The sequence below is a fragment of the Hippoglossus hippoglossus genome, chromosome 16 (genome assembly GCF_009819705.1).
Source record: "Hippoglossus hippoglossus isolate fHipHip1 chromosome 16, fHipHip1.pri, whole genome shotgun sequence".
NCBI classification, from domain to species: domain Eukaryota; kingdom Metazoa; phylum Chordata; class Actinopteri; order Pleuronectiformes; family Pleuronectidae; genus Hippoglossus; species Hippoglossus hippoglossus.
Genome location: NC_047166.1, coordinates 17,200,222 through 17,214,055, shown reverse-complemented (window position 1 = coordinate 17,214,055; position 13,834 = coordinate 17,200,222). Strand labels below are relative to the sequence as shown.

The following is a 13,834-nucleotide window of genomic DNA, read 5'->3' as shown; positions in this document are numbered from 1 at the left end:
TTTAAACTACTCCTCTTTTCCTCTTTGAGTTGAATAAATGAGATGGCCGAGCTCCGGTGATTTAGCAGTGAAGGCAATGCCAATCTGAGCTTATAGTCTCTAACTCTGACCAACTGCCAATTAGGCTGCCCCTGGATGCAACCATAAGGTTTCAGCCTCATGGAAAGCAGAGCAGCCTACATTTTGCAGGGTGTGCTCCACCCAAGCCTCAGCTCTATAATTTGATGAGTGAAGGCTTGTTTGTCGCTCTAAGTATGCCGTGTCTTCTTTCCTTTTCTGGGATCTCACTCTCTTCCCTCCATCCTATATTTGCATGCATCATTCTGCATCTCTCCGTCTTTACTACTCTCTCTCACTACATCCTTGTCTGTGACTTTCCACTGACCCTTTCTCTTTTTATCAGCACTAACTGTACATCCTCGGCTCTTGCACCTGCTGGAGTCCGGTCCTCGTCTAAATGATTACATAAGATTTCTGCTTGAGTATGCAAGACACAAGATAACATTGGGTCATTATGCTTCCACCGACTGTGACTGCGCCGGAAGAAAATGAAGAATCGCTGCTCAGCGGCTCGGCGTTCATTACAGCCTGCACTGGCACAGGCCACTGGGTTCACTTTGGGCACAGAGGGAAATGGCTCACTGCGCTGTCAATACTGACATCGCCATTGGTGATGCTGACGTTTCGCTTCTATCCTCGATGCAAGAGGCACTGAGCGACGAGCAATTAAATACAGCATGCATAAAGAACTGCAACGTTACTAGTGTCTTTTTAGATGTCAGAAAGCTTATTTTTTTCAATAAAAAAAATAATAAGCAGAGGGGTTTTCCAACCCGTCCATGACACAAGTCTTTCATAATGATTCTCGAGAGAACTACAAAGACAAAGTAGAGGTAATCACTCATGCTCCTGCCTATTAATTATTCTCCTGGTATAAAAAAAATCTATTATTTAACACTGCAGACTGCCAAGACACTCTTACATGTATAGTTGCAAGTCTGTCTGCATTAGTAATGGATAGAAACCGAAGCCAGTTTCAAACAGTGAAGAGTTGATCTTTGCAACAACCCTGAGCCTCACAAACACCGGGTGTCACGACTGATGACCACGGTCTTATGACCAGTGCAGTTACGACTGGGGAAACTGCAAGTCGTCTCAACGCAGACCTTTAATCTCATTCCAGCATACAGTTTAGTCGTCTGCTTTTATGTCAATTGAGTTTCACAGTGCAGTTCTATGCAATAATGCTCCTCCTCAGGCCCAGTAACTTCATTACATGTCACTCAAGAGACCTTTTAATGGGACGTAATACATCAAAGAGAAAATATAGCATCGTGCAGATGTTATTTTTGTTTTGCCGCGATGGCTCTATCGTGTTCAGATATATTTGACGGGGGTTAATCTAAAGATGTAATGCGTCACTCAAGTGTCAACGGTGACCAAATGATTTTAGCTCATGTGAAGCTAATGGCTCTAATTTGAAGATATAATGAGACAGAGACAGCGGCTCTGTTTTGCAAAACTTCTAAGGATATTAAGATTTGCTGAAAGATAGAATCCTGCACAGTAGCTGCAGGCTTTTTCCTGTGAGCATCTAATACAGGAGACACTTTGGGAAGTCCGAATTTCTTGATCTGGTTTTCGTGGCCCAATAAAGTTTTGCTCCATAACTTATATTACGTATTTTAACAGCTGTATGTTACTAACCCTGTATGTAAGTGACGATTGCTATTGTTGTCGTATGGCAAATACATACAGAGAAATACACAAAAACTACTTCCTTTAAATAGCTGGAAACTGAAGTCTTGCATACAGTACACCTCACATTTTTACTTGTTGGCCTGGCATCAAATATTACAACATTGCTGACAACGCTACACTACTGGAAATAAATTCTTCTTTACCGCCTTAAACACAGTATTTGCCAGTGGCAGTACAGTAAAACTGCTGTATGGAGTGACAAGGAGGAGGTGATTTCAAAAGACATTTTCATTTTTATATGACCAAAACAAATAGACTAAGTTAGAGGGGGAATGCATGCAGGTTATACAAGGACTGTGCTATCCTTTCTCAGGCGAACAACCTATTGATGTAGGATATTCCCTGTTTGTGCAAGAAATGCTGCACAGTGGAATGATACACCACCATTCATGTGTCAGCTTAACCTCCCTACACCTCCTGTGCGGTCATATGGGTGTTTTGCTTTGCCTTTCTGCCCAGTAGATGGGAAGTTGCTCTTGGTCTTCCAGACCTTGTGTTAACTAATGAAATTTCGTACGGTGGAAATTTCAAGCTGGAGGCGCTTTGATGTTTTTATACCCTTCAGTGCTTTGAAGACATAGCTTCACTTTCAGATCCTCACTCAGTTGCTAAGAGAAGCCTGTGTTTGTTGAGTTTTACCGAAAGGTTTGGGAAACTCCAGTGAGGATTCCATCTGAAGTTACCTAATGAGTGCTAATGAGTAAACTGAGGCCCGAGAAGTCACTGAACAGTTCACAAACCACAAATTTCACGTGAACACGCTTAGTTTTTTTAGCAAATGAAATATAAAGACTCATTCTTACTGTCAGTTTGCAGCAAGGGGGGGGGGGGTATTTTGTTCTACTGATTTAAAAAGAATGGGAAAAAATAAATTATAATTCATCATAACTTCTGCATCAGTATTCCAGATTGAATTGAATTTCCCTGCTGCACCAACAGCTGGAAGATATTTGACAACTATATACCCCACAACCTCCAGACTCTTCCTAATACAATTCCTGACCGTTCCACAAGCAGGCAACCCTCTAGTTATGAGCAGCTTGCTTTGATTACAAAGTACCCAATATTTGGAGTTCACAGGGGATATGCTGCTAAGCTTTGCGTGGGCTGTCGGCAATTAGCCATATTTTATTGCGCTGTGATGCCTCACTTTGAAGAATGCTTAATCAAAGTGCAAATCAAAATGGGAAACAAAGGGCTACTATATCGGCTGTATTCAAAACAGAACCGGAGACATGTTTTTTGGTCTAATAGTCAACTGATTATGCTATTTATCTACGGGTTGTAAACAACTATATATAGCCTAGTTATGAAGAGTGCTATTGTACTCCCATGCTTTCAAAGGTTTGTATTGCAAACACTTGCAAAGCTGGGGTGATATATACTGTATGCCTGGATAGCTGAGCAGGAGAGGAATGAGAGCAGTTTTTGTAAGTGTTCAAGAAAGCAGCTGAATATTTCTCAGCTTTGACCCGTTGCAAGAAAAGAACAAACATTAAGGATTGGATTTTGAATCAAGGCATGAGAAACCTGGGAGGGTGACTCAGCCGCTGAGCTGTGATCCACAGTGTGGGACTCAGAGATGGAGCTCCATCTGCTCACTGAGAAAATCAAATCAGGCCGAGAGGAACGTCAAGTATTTTGAAGGGCCAATGATGATATTATCCATTCAGGTGAAGCAATTCAAAACTGGTGCAGAATTAAAGCCAGGGTTGGTAAGTTGTTTCCGAAACCCTTTTTACATATTTGATGACATCGGCGCTCGCATGACTTTAATAAACATGACCCATCATTTCATTGAGACCAAATTAAATGATTGGCTGACACTGTCACTAACCGACATGCCTGCTGCACACACTCAGCCCGTGCTCTCACTGCACATGACCGGAGTCTTCAGCTGGGGAGAGGAAGCAGAGACAATAGCCAGAAGTTAGCGAGCGAGTCACAGAAAAGTCATCCTCTAGCAGTTGTCAGTCAGTGCACGGTCGTGTGTTTTGGGGGGGCGTAGCTTGGGAGGGGGTTGGGTGTATCGGTTGCATCTTTTCAAAGTGTAGCCTGCTCTTGCTAGCTTTTTCAGGATTGCCAACCCTGGCCTTAAAGAAAAAACAGGACTTACAGTAGATGTTTTGATGGAAACCTCAGTGAAATCACCCAAACAGGCCGCCACCTCTGTAGCTTCAAACCAGTCAGCGAGCTCGTCTTCCACTGAGTCGCCCTCTGAGCCTGTCACGGATCCGTCTTGTTTAGGGGGAACATTCTGCCACGTTCTAGCCTTCACTGGCTAACTAGGGCACCGAAGTGCAAGTAGAGTCCCAGCAAAACAAAACACACTCACACAGAGCTCCAGAAATAAAGTGCTCGGGATCAGGATGAGCAGCTGTGTGCCAAGATTTCAACATGCAACAAGCTGGCTGCAATTAAGGAGCCTGCTGGAGAGGCTACGGGGAGCAGGGTGGTCACTACTACTGGTCCTGCACAGTAAAACCTATAAGATACATTGGGATACAGGAGTATGTGAGTCTGTGAGAAGTACAGACAAATGAACCCCTGACATATCATCTATAAGGACAGATTGCACAAGAGTATACTATGTGGCTGATTGTTAAAACACAGGAAAACAGCTGATTAACGGTGGATGAAATGAATGAACTGTTGAGAACGGAGAGATGAAGAGTAATAAGGAAAACCTGATGGTGAGAAGTGTGATTGATCAACTGAATGAGATCAACAATATCCAAATGAACTGAATGATGAACACGAGAGGAAACAATATCCAAGCCTGCTGAATGAAATCCAATTACAAGCACAGCAAGTGCGAAGAATGAATGAACCCATTACCCTACATTAAGTATCTTGTATTCTGTTCATCTTTCCAACACGTCAGGTTTTGTGAACCCACTGCAGCGGCACAAAGACAAAACTTTAATTAAACAAGACGACTAACAATGTTTTAAACCACCAGCTCTTATCTCAGCTGGAGACATTCAGCTATTCGGCACCAATCGCGCAGCTATTAGCACTTTTCTCCCACAAAATCTGTTTTTTCTCTCTCCATAATAATGTCTTATAAAAGTTTCCTGAGAGCGTAACCTATTTCTGTCTCCATCATGAATACTGTATGAACTGTGTTTGCCGCTACATAAACATCCAAGCAGTCCAACTTCCCCGGTGAGCCAACTTTCCAGCCTGATACAACAAGGCTATAGGAAAATACACTGGCAGGCATCCAACCAACCATAGGAGAGACTGTAGCATTTGAATACAATCCTTTTTGACAACATTCCTAACCGTCTGACTGGTAGAGGCAATTCTAAGACAAAAAAAATAGTTGTTTATAGACTCTACAAATTGTGTGTGTTTGTGCATGTCTGCTGCATTTATCGATTAACATGCACTAGTGCCTTGATTTGTGCACGGTGCCGAGTGGGTGTATGTGTGTCCCTGCTCATATGGTGACCAGCAGACCCCCTGGCACCAGGTGTCACAGGGAGAAACAGCTGAGAGAGAGAAAGACAGCTGCTGCTTCTTCTGCTGTGTGTCAGAGGTGGTCCTGCTCTAATGGTGGCGACATCATTCCCCGACGCTGGGCCGATATTCCTTTTAAATTTTAAAACCCTGCCCTCCTTAATGCCTGTGTCGGATTGGGTCAAAGCTGTATTTCACAAAATCGCTGGATTGGCTGTGTGTTGACATCCAGGAGGGGCTTGGCTAGAGAATGAAAACAATAACTAATCTCTAACATAATGTTCAAGCACATACAGCTCCAAAACTTTCCTGTTATACGCTAAAGGTTTTAAAAAGTCAAAATAAAACACATCTTGAATACATCTTATGATACAATTGCCTCAGGGGAGAAATAACATCCTGTTGGAATGGGATGGACATCTTAATATTACAAAACAGTGTGAGACTGTATCTGGTAAAGAATTGCAGGCATTGTGACATAATCTAGAATCACTCCTACTACCTCAAATCTCACAAGCTCTGTCAGAACAAGGTGCAGGACTTGAGTGTTATAATCATATAGGCTGATATCAGGCCCCCCTGCAGTGAAGCCCCCTGGGACATATAGAGGGTGTTTACGTTTTGGATGCAGGCCCATCCTTTTTCCTTATGATGATGCCATCATATTATTAGACAGGCCCAGTGCGTGCTGAGTGCAACCTAATGGCCATATGTGCGTCAGTGGCCTATAGGCTCTGTTCGTGCAATGAGATCTGGGAGACCTGGGTCTCAGAGTGATCCCAGGCTCGTGTTCGATCTGTGTCTGCAGGCAAAAATCGATCAAATTGTACGGTCCACGTGATCCAAGGGGTTCGTGACGGACTGAGCTGTTACGCACAGCCACCACGGCGGAGCTGAAACCAATGTACACACCTTGTAGCCAGCGTGGTCCAACCCCAAAATGGGGTCAGTGCCTTTAACAATCAGAGGTGTTGTCATCAGGGGCTGCGGAGTGTCAGGGTCAGTGGACTGAAATGGGGTAAATAAATACAAGGTGTGCGCGTCTCTCCACGCACGTCCAGCGGCGCAGTGGGCTACACATCTCCCCCCACCCCTCCCAGTGACACCCGTCTGTGGGGCTTTTGTCCACAGTGTGACAGACCACCACCATCACCGCCACCCGTGATCACAGCGACACCTCTGCCGTAGCTCTCCCCGAGCCAGACTCGCCCCTTTCCCGACTTACCGGATTTGAAAAACGCCGCTATGTCTGCCGCGTCCTTCGCAGCCTCATCCAGCCCCTCTCCTGCGCTCATGGCTGCGGGTGGCGTGCGCGGAAGGGAGAGAGAGAGAGAAAAAAAAAGAAAAGGTAGCTTGATAGAAATCCTCAATGGGCTCCCTGCTCGTGGCGATCGCTGCTAATTCGGATCCCGACGCCTTTCATTGAAGCAGATCCGGTCAGGCAATCTCGGCTCCCTTCATCAAGCAGCGAGAGACCTCCTCCTCCATTTTGGCCGAGACGAGGGGGGAAAATCCAGGCGACCGATCGGCGGCGCTCCCGAGTTGGGACGTGAGGGAGGAGGAGGAGGAGATAGAAGAGGGGGATAGTGAGAGAAGGCGGAGGTAAAAAAAAAAAAAAGGAGGAGGGGAGGGAGGGCTATTCCGTCTCGGGGAGGTGGATGGGGGGTGGGATATCCTGGGATTCCGTTTCGAGGGGGTTTTGGTGCATTGTGCGCCACCCAATTTTTAAATGTGCGCCACGGCACAGCTGCAGCGACCAACCCCCCCCCCCCACACACACACACACACACACACGCACACGCACACGCACGCACCTTCAGAGTCCCTCGCTGCGGTGCTGATGTGGGCTGCGTGGGAGACACTCCTCTGGATTAATGGCTCCAGATGTTATGGGAGATGCCATAACGTCACGCAACATCTGGGATAGCCTTACCCCCTGTGTGCAGCAAAGCCCTGCTCGTGTTTAACGTTATCACCGTGGCTGTTTCCTCCACACGCAGTTTGAACACGGGCGTGGGGTCAGTGGGTTGAATCATTTTACCTGATGAGGGAAATGCGGCCCATCAATCCTCCAGCGATGACAGATTGGGGTTTTAATACCTGGGGGAAATGACACTGATGGAGAGGGACTGCTTCCGTCTCTCTTCCTCTCCTGGCGATGAAGATGATGCTCCACCATGAGGTCATTTGCCCCACAAATCTAACCCACTTCTCCCTCGACAGCCGCAGTTCAGTGGTTTTTAACCCGTGACGGTAAACTGCCGCCACCTAGAGGTTGTCTGTGCGAATTGCTTCTGGGAGGCCCGTGCAACTCGCCCGTTGTGAAGAATGTCAGGCTCCACTATCACCTGCTGTGTTTGTTCCACTGACACAGGCCTGAATCAATAGTCTGTAAGCATGGTCGGATCTAGGAGGCCCTGGGGTAAACACATAATAACAATAACCTTTTGTTTCTGAACCGATTGGTTGATTAATCAATTGTTGACAAACAGAATATTGATTTGCAACAAGTCTGATCACTTACATAGAATATGCAGGGGGGACACTGATATAGTCAACGTTTGTGCAGAAATAGGCTGCTGGTCATATAGAACAAATTTCCATTGAGAATCTACATCGTCATAGAAACTGAGAGTCAAAAGGTATTTCTGGACATTAAAGCTGAAAGTCAGCAGAATTAACATTTTAGATTTTTTTAAAAAAAGAAGAAGGTAATGAAAGTATATATTTGTTGGCAAGAGACAACATAAAGATCATACCTTTATTCAATTGTGTCTATAATTTGTATACTGGTGCTATGAACGTTGCTTTTATCATGGTAATCAATGGTGATGGTAGTATGGTGATCAAATTACTACATGTATGCAGTATCCCTCAACTCGGCAGCTCCTCTCAACTCCTCAACAACTGGAGAATGTCCATTTGTTTTTTACCTGCTTGGTTTTACAGCGAGGAGCTTTGCTTTTGATTTAGTCTTTCATGTTCAGCAGCAGCAGAGCAAAATAAAATAGGAAAAAAATAAACCAGTTGATGAACATAAGCATTCAGCGGGTGAGGAGTCACATATTTACCTTAGGAGTTTAAATGGATTGAAAAGGAGACTGAATCTTGGACTTAAATTTGTCAAGTGGCTACAAACACGACTTCAAGTGGATATGATCGTAATCTGCAATAGATGTGTGTGAGCCACGTTCTGTAAATAAACCTATAAACTATAGACTATACGTCAGTGTTGTGTTTAAAACTTTTTTAAAGATGGTTCCTCAAGTGACCAAAACATATATTAAAGCTAAGCAGGTTTCAATCACATAATAACTAATATTAAAAATGTTTCAAATGAACATTGTTGCTCAAAGAGTCACCACTACAGAGCCAATTAGGATTATTATACTTAGGGTAGGATATAATATACACTGTAATCAGCTATTCGACAGATTGAACTGTAATGGTCATGTGACTGGAAATTAGTTTCCCCAACTTGATATGACACCACTGGAGCTGATTTCATGATTGCCCTCTGACTTTCTATTTTTCTCCAAGCCAGGAGTTTTGGTGCCGCCTGGATTTTACCTGAATTTTAACAGCCACAATAAGACAATTCCGAAAATCTGCCTACTATCACCACAAGAACATATCTTTAAGGACTCATGTCTCAGGAGGATTTGTAAAACAAATAATCGATTATAATTTATAAATGTCTTACTCTGCACTGTTATTAGGGCCCGAGCACCGAACAGTAGGAGACAGTGGGAGGCCCTATTGAAATTGTAAGGATTATTATTTTTCTTTTTTTTCAGGCAAATTAATTGGCTTTTTGAGGGCTTTAACATGCTCAACTTCTTACCAAAGTTTGCAGAAAATTGGTGAAAATTTACATATTCTGGAGTAATTTTAAATGTGCGTGGGAAAATGGCTCAACAGCGCTCCCTGGAACGCAGCCCCTGAGTTCACATTGACCGATCTTTACAAAAATCGATACACAGGTGTATCATGACCAGACAAACCAAAAAGTCTCAAGGGGCATTATTATTATATTTATATTCATAATATATATATATATATACTGTATATATAAGTAATACTGTTCAATTGAAATTCAGATCATTCAAATCACTTCAAACAGTTTCAGTAAACAACAGTCCTTTGATCCTTAGATGTCACATTTAGAACTCACAATATCAAAGCCAATAAAGTCACAAACAAAGGAGCAACATTTCTCATTCCATCATAATTCCACTGGGGCTGGGACAACAGGACAAATCTGATTGGACAACTTCCACAGGAGACCTCTGATTGGCTGTTGTCTTTTTGCCTTTAATGCTGTTAAAGTTGAAGAAAGTTTCTTATTGCACTCTGACCTTGTGTGAGGTAAGTCATGTCTCCCTCTCTTGAACTCTGTATTTATCCAGCATGCTAACCTCTACAATTCAGGCTCATAATTCAAGTTTGAAATGATGCTACTGTAAAATATGAAGCTGCTGCTGTTACCTGCTGCTGTTAAATGTTGATAATGTGCTGGTTTCTGTGCTGGTTGTTTATTAAATGTATTTATTCAAATGGGATAAAACCCCTTGAGCTGCACCAACTGGTTTTCAAGAGGGTGGTTGCTTTCATAACAAATGCGGGAATATTGCTGACGGCTCGTCTTGTGTTTTCTGCTGCTTATATTGATTCCTGTGGTATTCTTGTCATTTAATGTTGCTATTTAAATGAATGAGTGATACGTGAGAGCGTGATGCTAACTCTAACTACAGTATTCAAGGCAAAGTCAAAAAGACAACAGCTGTCACTGCCAATCAAATTCAGATTCAAATGGAAGCATCTGGTTGCCATGGTGACTGATGAGGGAAGTTTTGCCTCTCTCGCTCTCTCTCTCTCTCTCTCTCTCTCTCTCTCAAACCAGCCATCTCTCTGTGTGTCTCTCTCTGTGCCAATTATTTTATATTGAATGTCTGTCAATAGATCAATTTCACCTAAATCTTAAACACTATTTCATGTTGTCACCTGCAGACAACCGTTTTTTGGAACCAAGATCCAGACGAGAGCAGAATATTCTTGCGAGAACAAATCCTCGACAACTACTATTCGACAAGAAGTCAACAACCAACCGAACAGACGAGAGGAAACTGTGAATCAACTCTTTGAACTCAAGTTTCTTCCGTGCTTAATCACGAAAAGAGTTCTTGTCTCCGTTGTGAAATATGCAACAACAAGACACTGTGACGAGCCTCAAAGCCGAACTCATCCGAGCCATGGATGAGATAAAGGCTCTCAAAGATGGAACCTCGTCTCTGAAGGAGCAGGTGGAGCAGCTGCAGGAGCAGCTGAGAGAAAAAGATGGTCTCGTGAAAAAAGAGACCAGGAAACGACGTAATCGCTTCAGAGCCTACATGGACTGCCTGTTCGAGCTCACTGAGTGTCAGGCCAAGTGTGGGAGACTGGAGGCAAGTCTGCACCAGGAGCCACCTCAGCCCGAGAAGAGCTGGAGCAGAGAGGTGGAGGTGGAGAAGGAGAACCAGGTTCTGAAGGAGGAGGTCGACCTGCTGAAGGTTGGACAGAGTAGGCTGGAGGATGAGCTCATGACCAAAAACCAGCTCATCATGAGTGAAACCAAAAAAAGGAGAGCTCATACCAACGCTTACATTGACTGCCTGGCCTTACTCACCGCCAAAGAACAGGAGCTGAAGAAGAGTCTGACAGAGGTGGGTGAGATTAAGGCTCTCAAAGATGGAACCTCGTCTCTGAAGGAGCAGGTGGAGCAGCTGCAGGAGAAGCTGACAGAAAAGGATGGTCTCGTGAAAAAAGAGACCAGGAAACGATGTATTCGCTTCAGAGCCTACATGGACTGCCTGGTCGAGCTCACTGAGTGTCAGGCCAAGTGTGGGAGACTGGAGGCAAGTCTGCACCAGGATCCACCTCAGCCCGAGACGAGCTGGAGCAGAGAGGTGGAGGTGGAGACGAGCTGGAGCAGAGAGGTGGAGGTGGAGAGGGAGAACCAGGCTCTAAAGGACCAGGTCAACCTGCTGAAGGTTGGACAGAGGAGGCTTGAAGATGAGCTGCTAAACAAGAACCAGCTCATCGTGAGTGCTACTAAGGGAAAAAGAGCTCAAACCAACGCTTACATTGATTGCCTGGCCGTGCTCACGGCTAAAGAAATGGAGCTGAAGAAGAGTCGGGCAGAGACGCTCGAGGTGAAGCTGCAGCAGACTCGATCTGAGAGACTGAGCTGCAGAGAGGTGGAGGCAGAGACGAGCTGGAGTAGAGAGAAGGAGGTGGACAAGGAGAACCAAGCTCTGAAGGAGCAGGTCAACCTGCTGAAGGTCGGACAGAGGAGGCTGGAGGTGAAGCTGCAGCAGACTCGATCTTTAAAAAGCTCAGTGAGAGAGAGAACGAGCTGAAGTTTGTTGAGAGGATGTGGAGGAGAGAGGAGCAGCAGCTGGGGACAGTGAAGGTCTAGAACAAAGACAAACTCCTGAACCAGCAGACAATCATTGTACAAAGAAGAGAGGGATGTGTAGATAAAAGTTTGTCCAAAATATTATAATGATGTAAATATTGTAAATATGTTTAATTTTGTAAATAAATATAACAAGTAAGCTAACATCTACCTGTGTATGTCTTTCTGAATATAGATACAGGATTCATGGCTCTGATCAATTAACACAGTGACAACACAACACAGCAACACAAGACAAACAATGTTTCTTACATTTTTTACAATTGGTTTTATTTATATATTAATTATGACAATAATACAATAATAATAATAATAAATGACCTCGTCATCAGTTAGTTTGCATATTTATTTTAACTGTTTGCTGATGATAAATGTAAGAACACGACATTAGGCAACCATCTGTTTTGAAAATCTTGAAGATTTCACAGCATCTTTTGTAACAATTATAATAAAAATAACTTTATTTGTATCGCACTTATCTATACAAGGTTACAAAGTGCTTCACACAAAAGTCCATGGCAAAAATGAAGAATCGATTCTAACAATGTCAATTTTAAGTTTTTTACTAATGATACAAAGATTTGGTGCAACCCTTTTGAAACAAATGGATAAGTGGAGCTTCAATCACTACGATGGAATGACAAGAGGTAATAGAATCAAACTGCTCATCTTTCTGGATGGACTTCAATCTGACAAACAACTGGAAACAGCTGCAGGTGTCAGGAGAGAAATCTGTGGCAGTGGTTTCAGGAAAATCTGTGCGTGTGTCATGTTTTCCCACACCACTAGGCAATGCATTACACATATTATTATTCCTTGTTTATATTTTGATTATTATCTGTGGCTAGTGGTGCATCACACATATTATTAAATGTTGATAATGTGCTGGTTTCTGTGCTGGTTGTTTATTAAATGTATTTATTCAAATGGGATAAACCCCTTGAGTTGCACCAACTGGTTTTCAAGAGGGTGGTTGCTTTCATAACAAATGTGGGAACATTGTTGACGGCTCGTCCTGTGTTTTCTGCTGCTTATATTGATTCCTATGGTATTCTTGTCATTTAATGTTGCTATTTAATCTTTACCCTTGTGTTTCTTATACTTTTTGTTTGCTAATTCATTTTTCAAACCAACACTTTTCAATTTAATGATTTTTTTGCATTATTTTAATCATTTTACATTTTTCCCATGATGCCTTGAACATATAATGTAAAGCACTTTGAATTACGTTGCTGTGCTTAAAAAACAACTTGTCTTGCCTTATTGTTAATCAATAAGTAAATCAATCCGATTGGCACTAACATAAGGTCACATGAGTTCACTTTCCGTGTGCTGCAGTAGGCGATCCTTCAGGAAGGGTCCTCGATTTATCCCAGTCAATCCCAATCTAACCCTAACCCAGTTTTTAAAACTTTATTGTAAACAGTGACAACAAGTACAAACCTTTGAGGCATGTTGCAACATTTCAAAGAGTATGCTGATGTTGACACAATATTAAGGACAACATAAGAACAAGATTAGAGCAAGAACAAAATAGATAAAGTAAATAAATACACCAGTGAATAATACAAGTTCATGGGTTGCATTTAAGAAATTTAGCAAATATCTTCAGTTCATTCTTCCATCCGAGGCCACAGAATAAGTTAGTCCAAAGTTCTTCATCCACACAGGTGACCCTTTTCCTGGGTGTGCCTCGTTACCATGGAAACCATTACAACGGAACGAGATACGTTTTTTTTCCCCAGGAGGATTAAGACAAACTACAGGAGCAGATCCACCCAGTGAGATGCAGGTTTGACCCTAAACATTCATTAAACCAAAAATTGTTATAACCTTTTAGAGGCTTGTTGAGGAAGTAGTGAGAGTGTAACATTTAGCCTGATTTTAGGTTAGTCCAGACATTAGCTAATCAGAATCAGAATCAGAATCAGAATTCTTTTTATTGCCAAGTATATTTACATATACAGGAAATTGCCTTGGTGTGGTTGGTGCCTTTGGACATAACAACAAATCGGACATAAAACAACAATATATACAGAAAAAACAATAGGCACGTGCGGTGCTAAGGTGCAGTTTTTTTTTTTTTTTTAATTAATCATTATCTACCCCCACACAGTTTTTACTTGGTTAAATAATATGACTGTCTGTGTA

At 42.9% G+C, this 13,834-nt stretch overlaps 1 protein-coding gene across 5 annotated transcripts in view; it reads right to left on the bottom strand.

Moving 5' to 3' along the window:
• Positions 1-7,373, bottom strand: part of triob (trio Rho guanine nucleotide exchange factor b) — a 113,181-nt gene extending 105,808 nt beyond the window's left edge. For 2 of the 5 annotated variants that reach the window (XM_034610708.1, XM_034610709.1), the window contains exon 1: positions 6,452-7,365. In XM_034610708.1, the coding sequence (XP_034466599.1) occupies positions 6,452-6,521 (70 nt within the window). In that variant the 5' untranslated portion in view covers positions 6,522-7,365. Of the gene's footprint in view, positions 1-6,451 lie in introns of all 5 variants that reach the window. The other 3 variants (XM_034610717.1, XM_034610711.1, XM_034610710.1) reach the window with 3 other exon arrangements.
• Positions 7,374-13,834: the final 6,461 nt, after the last annotated feature.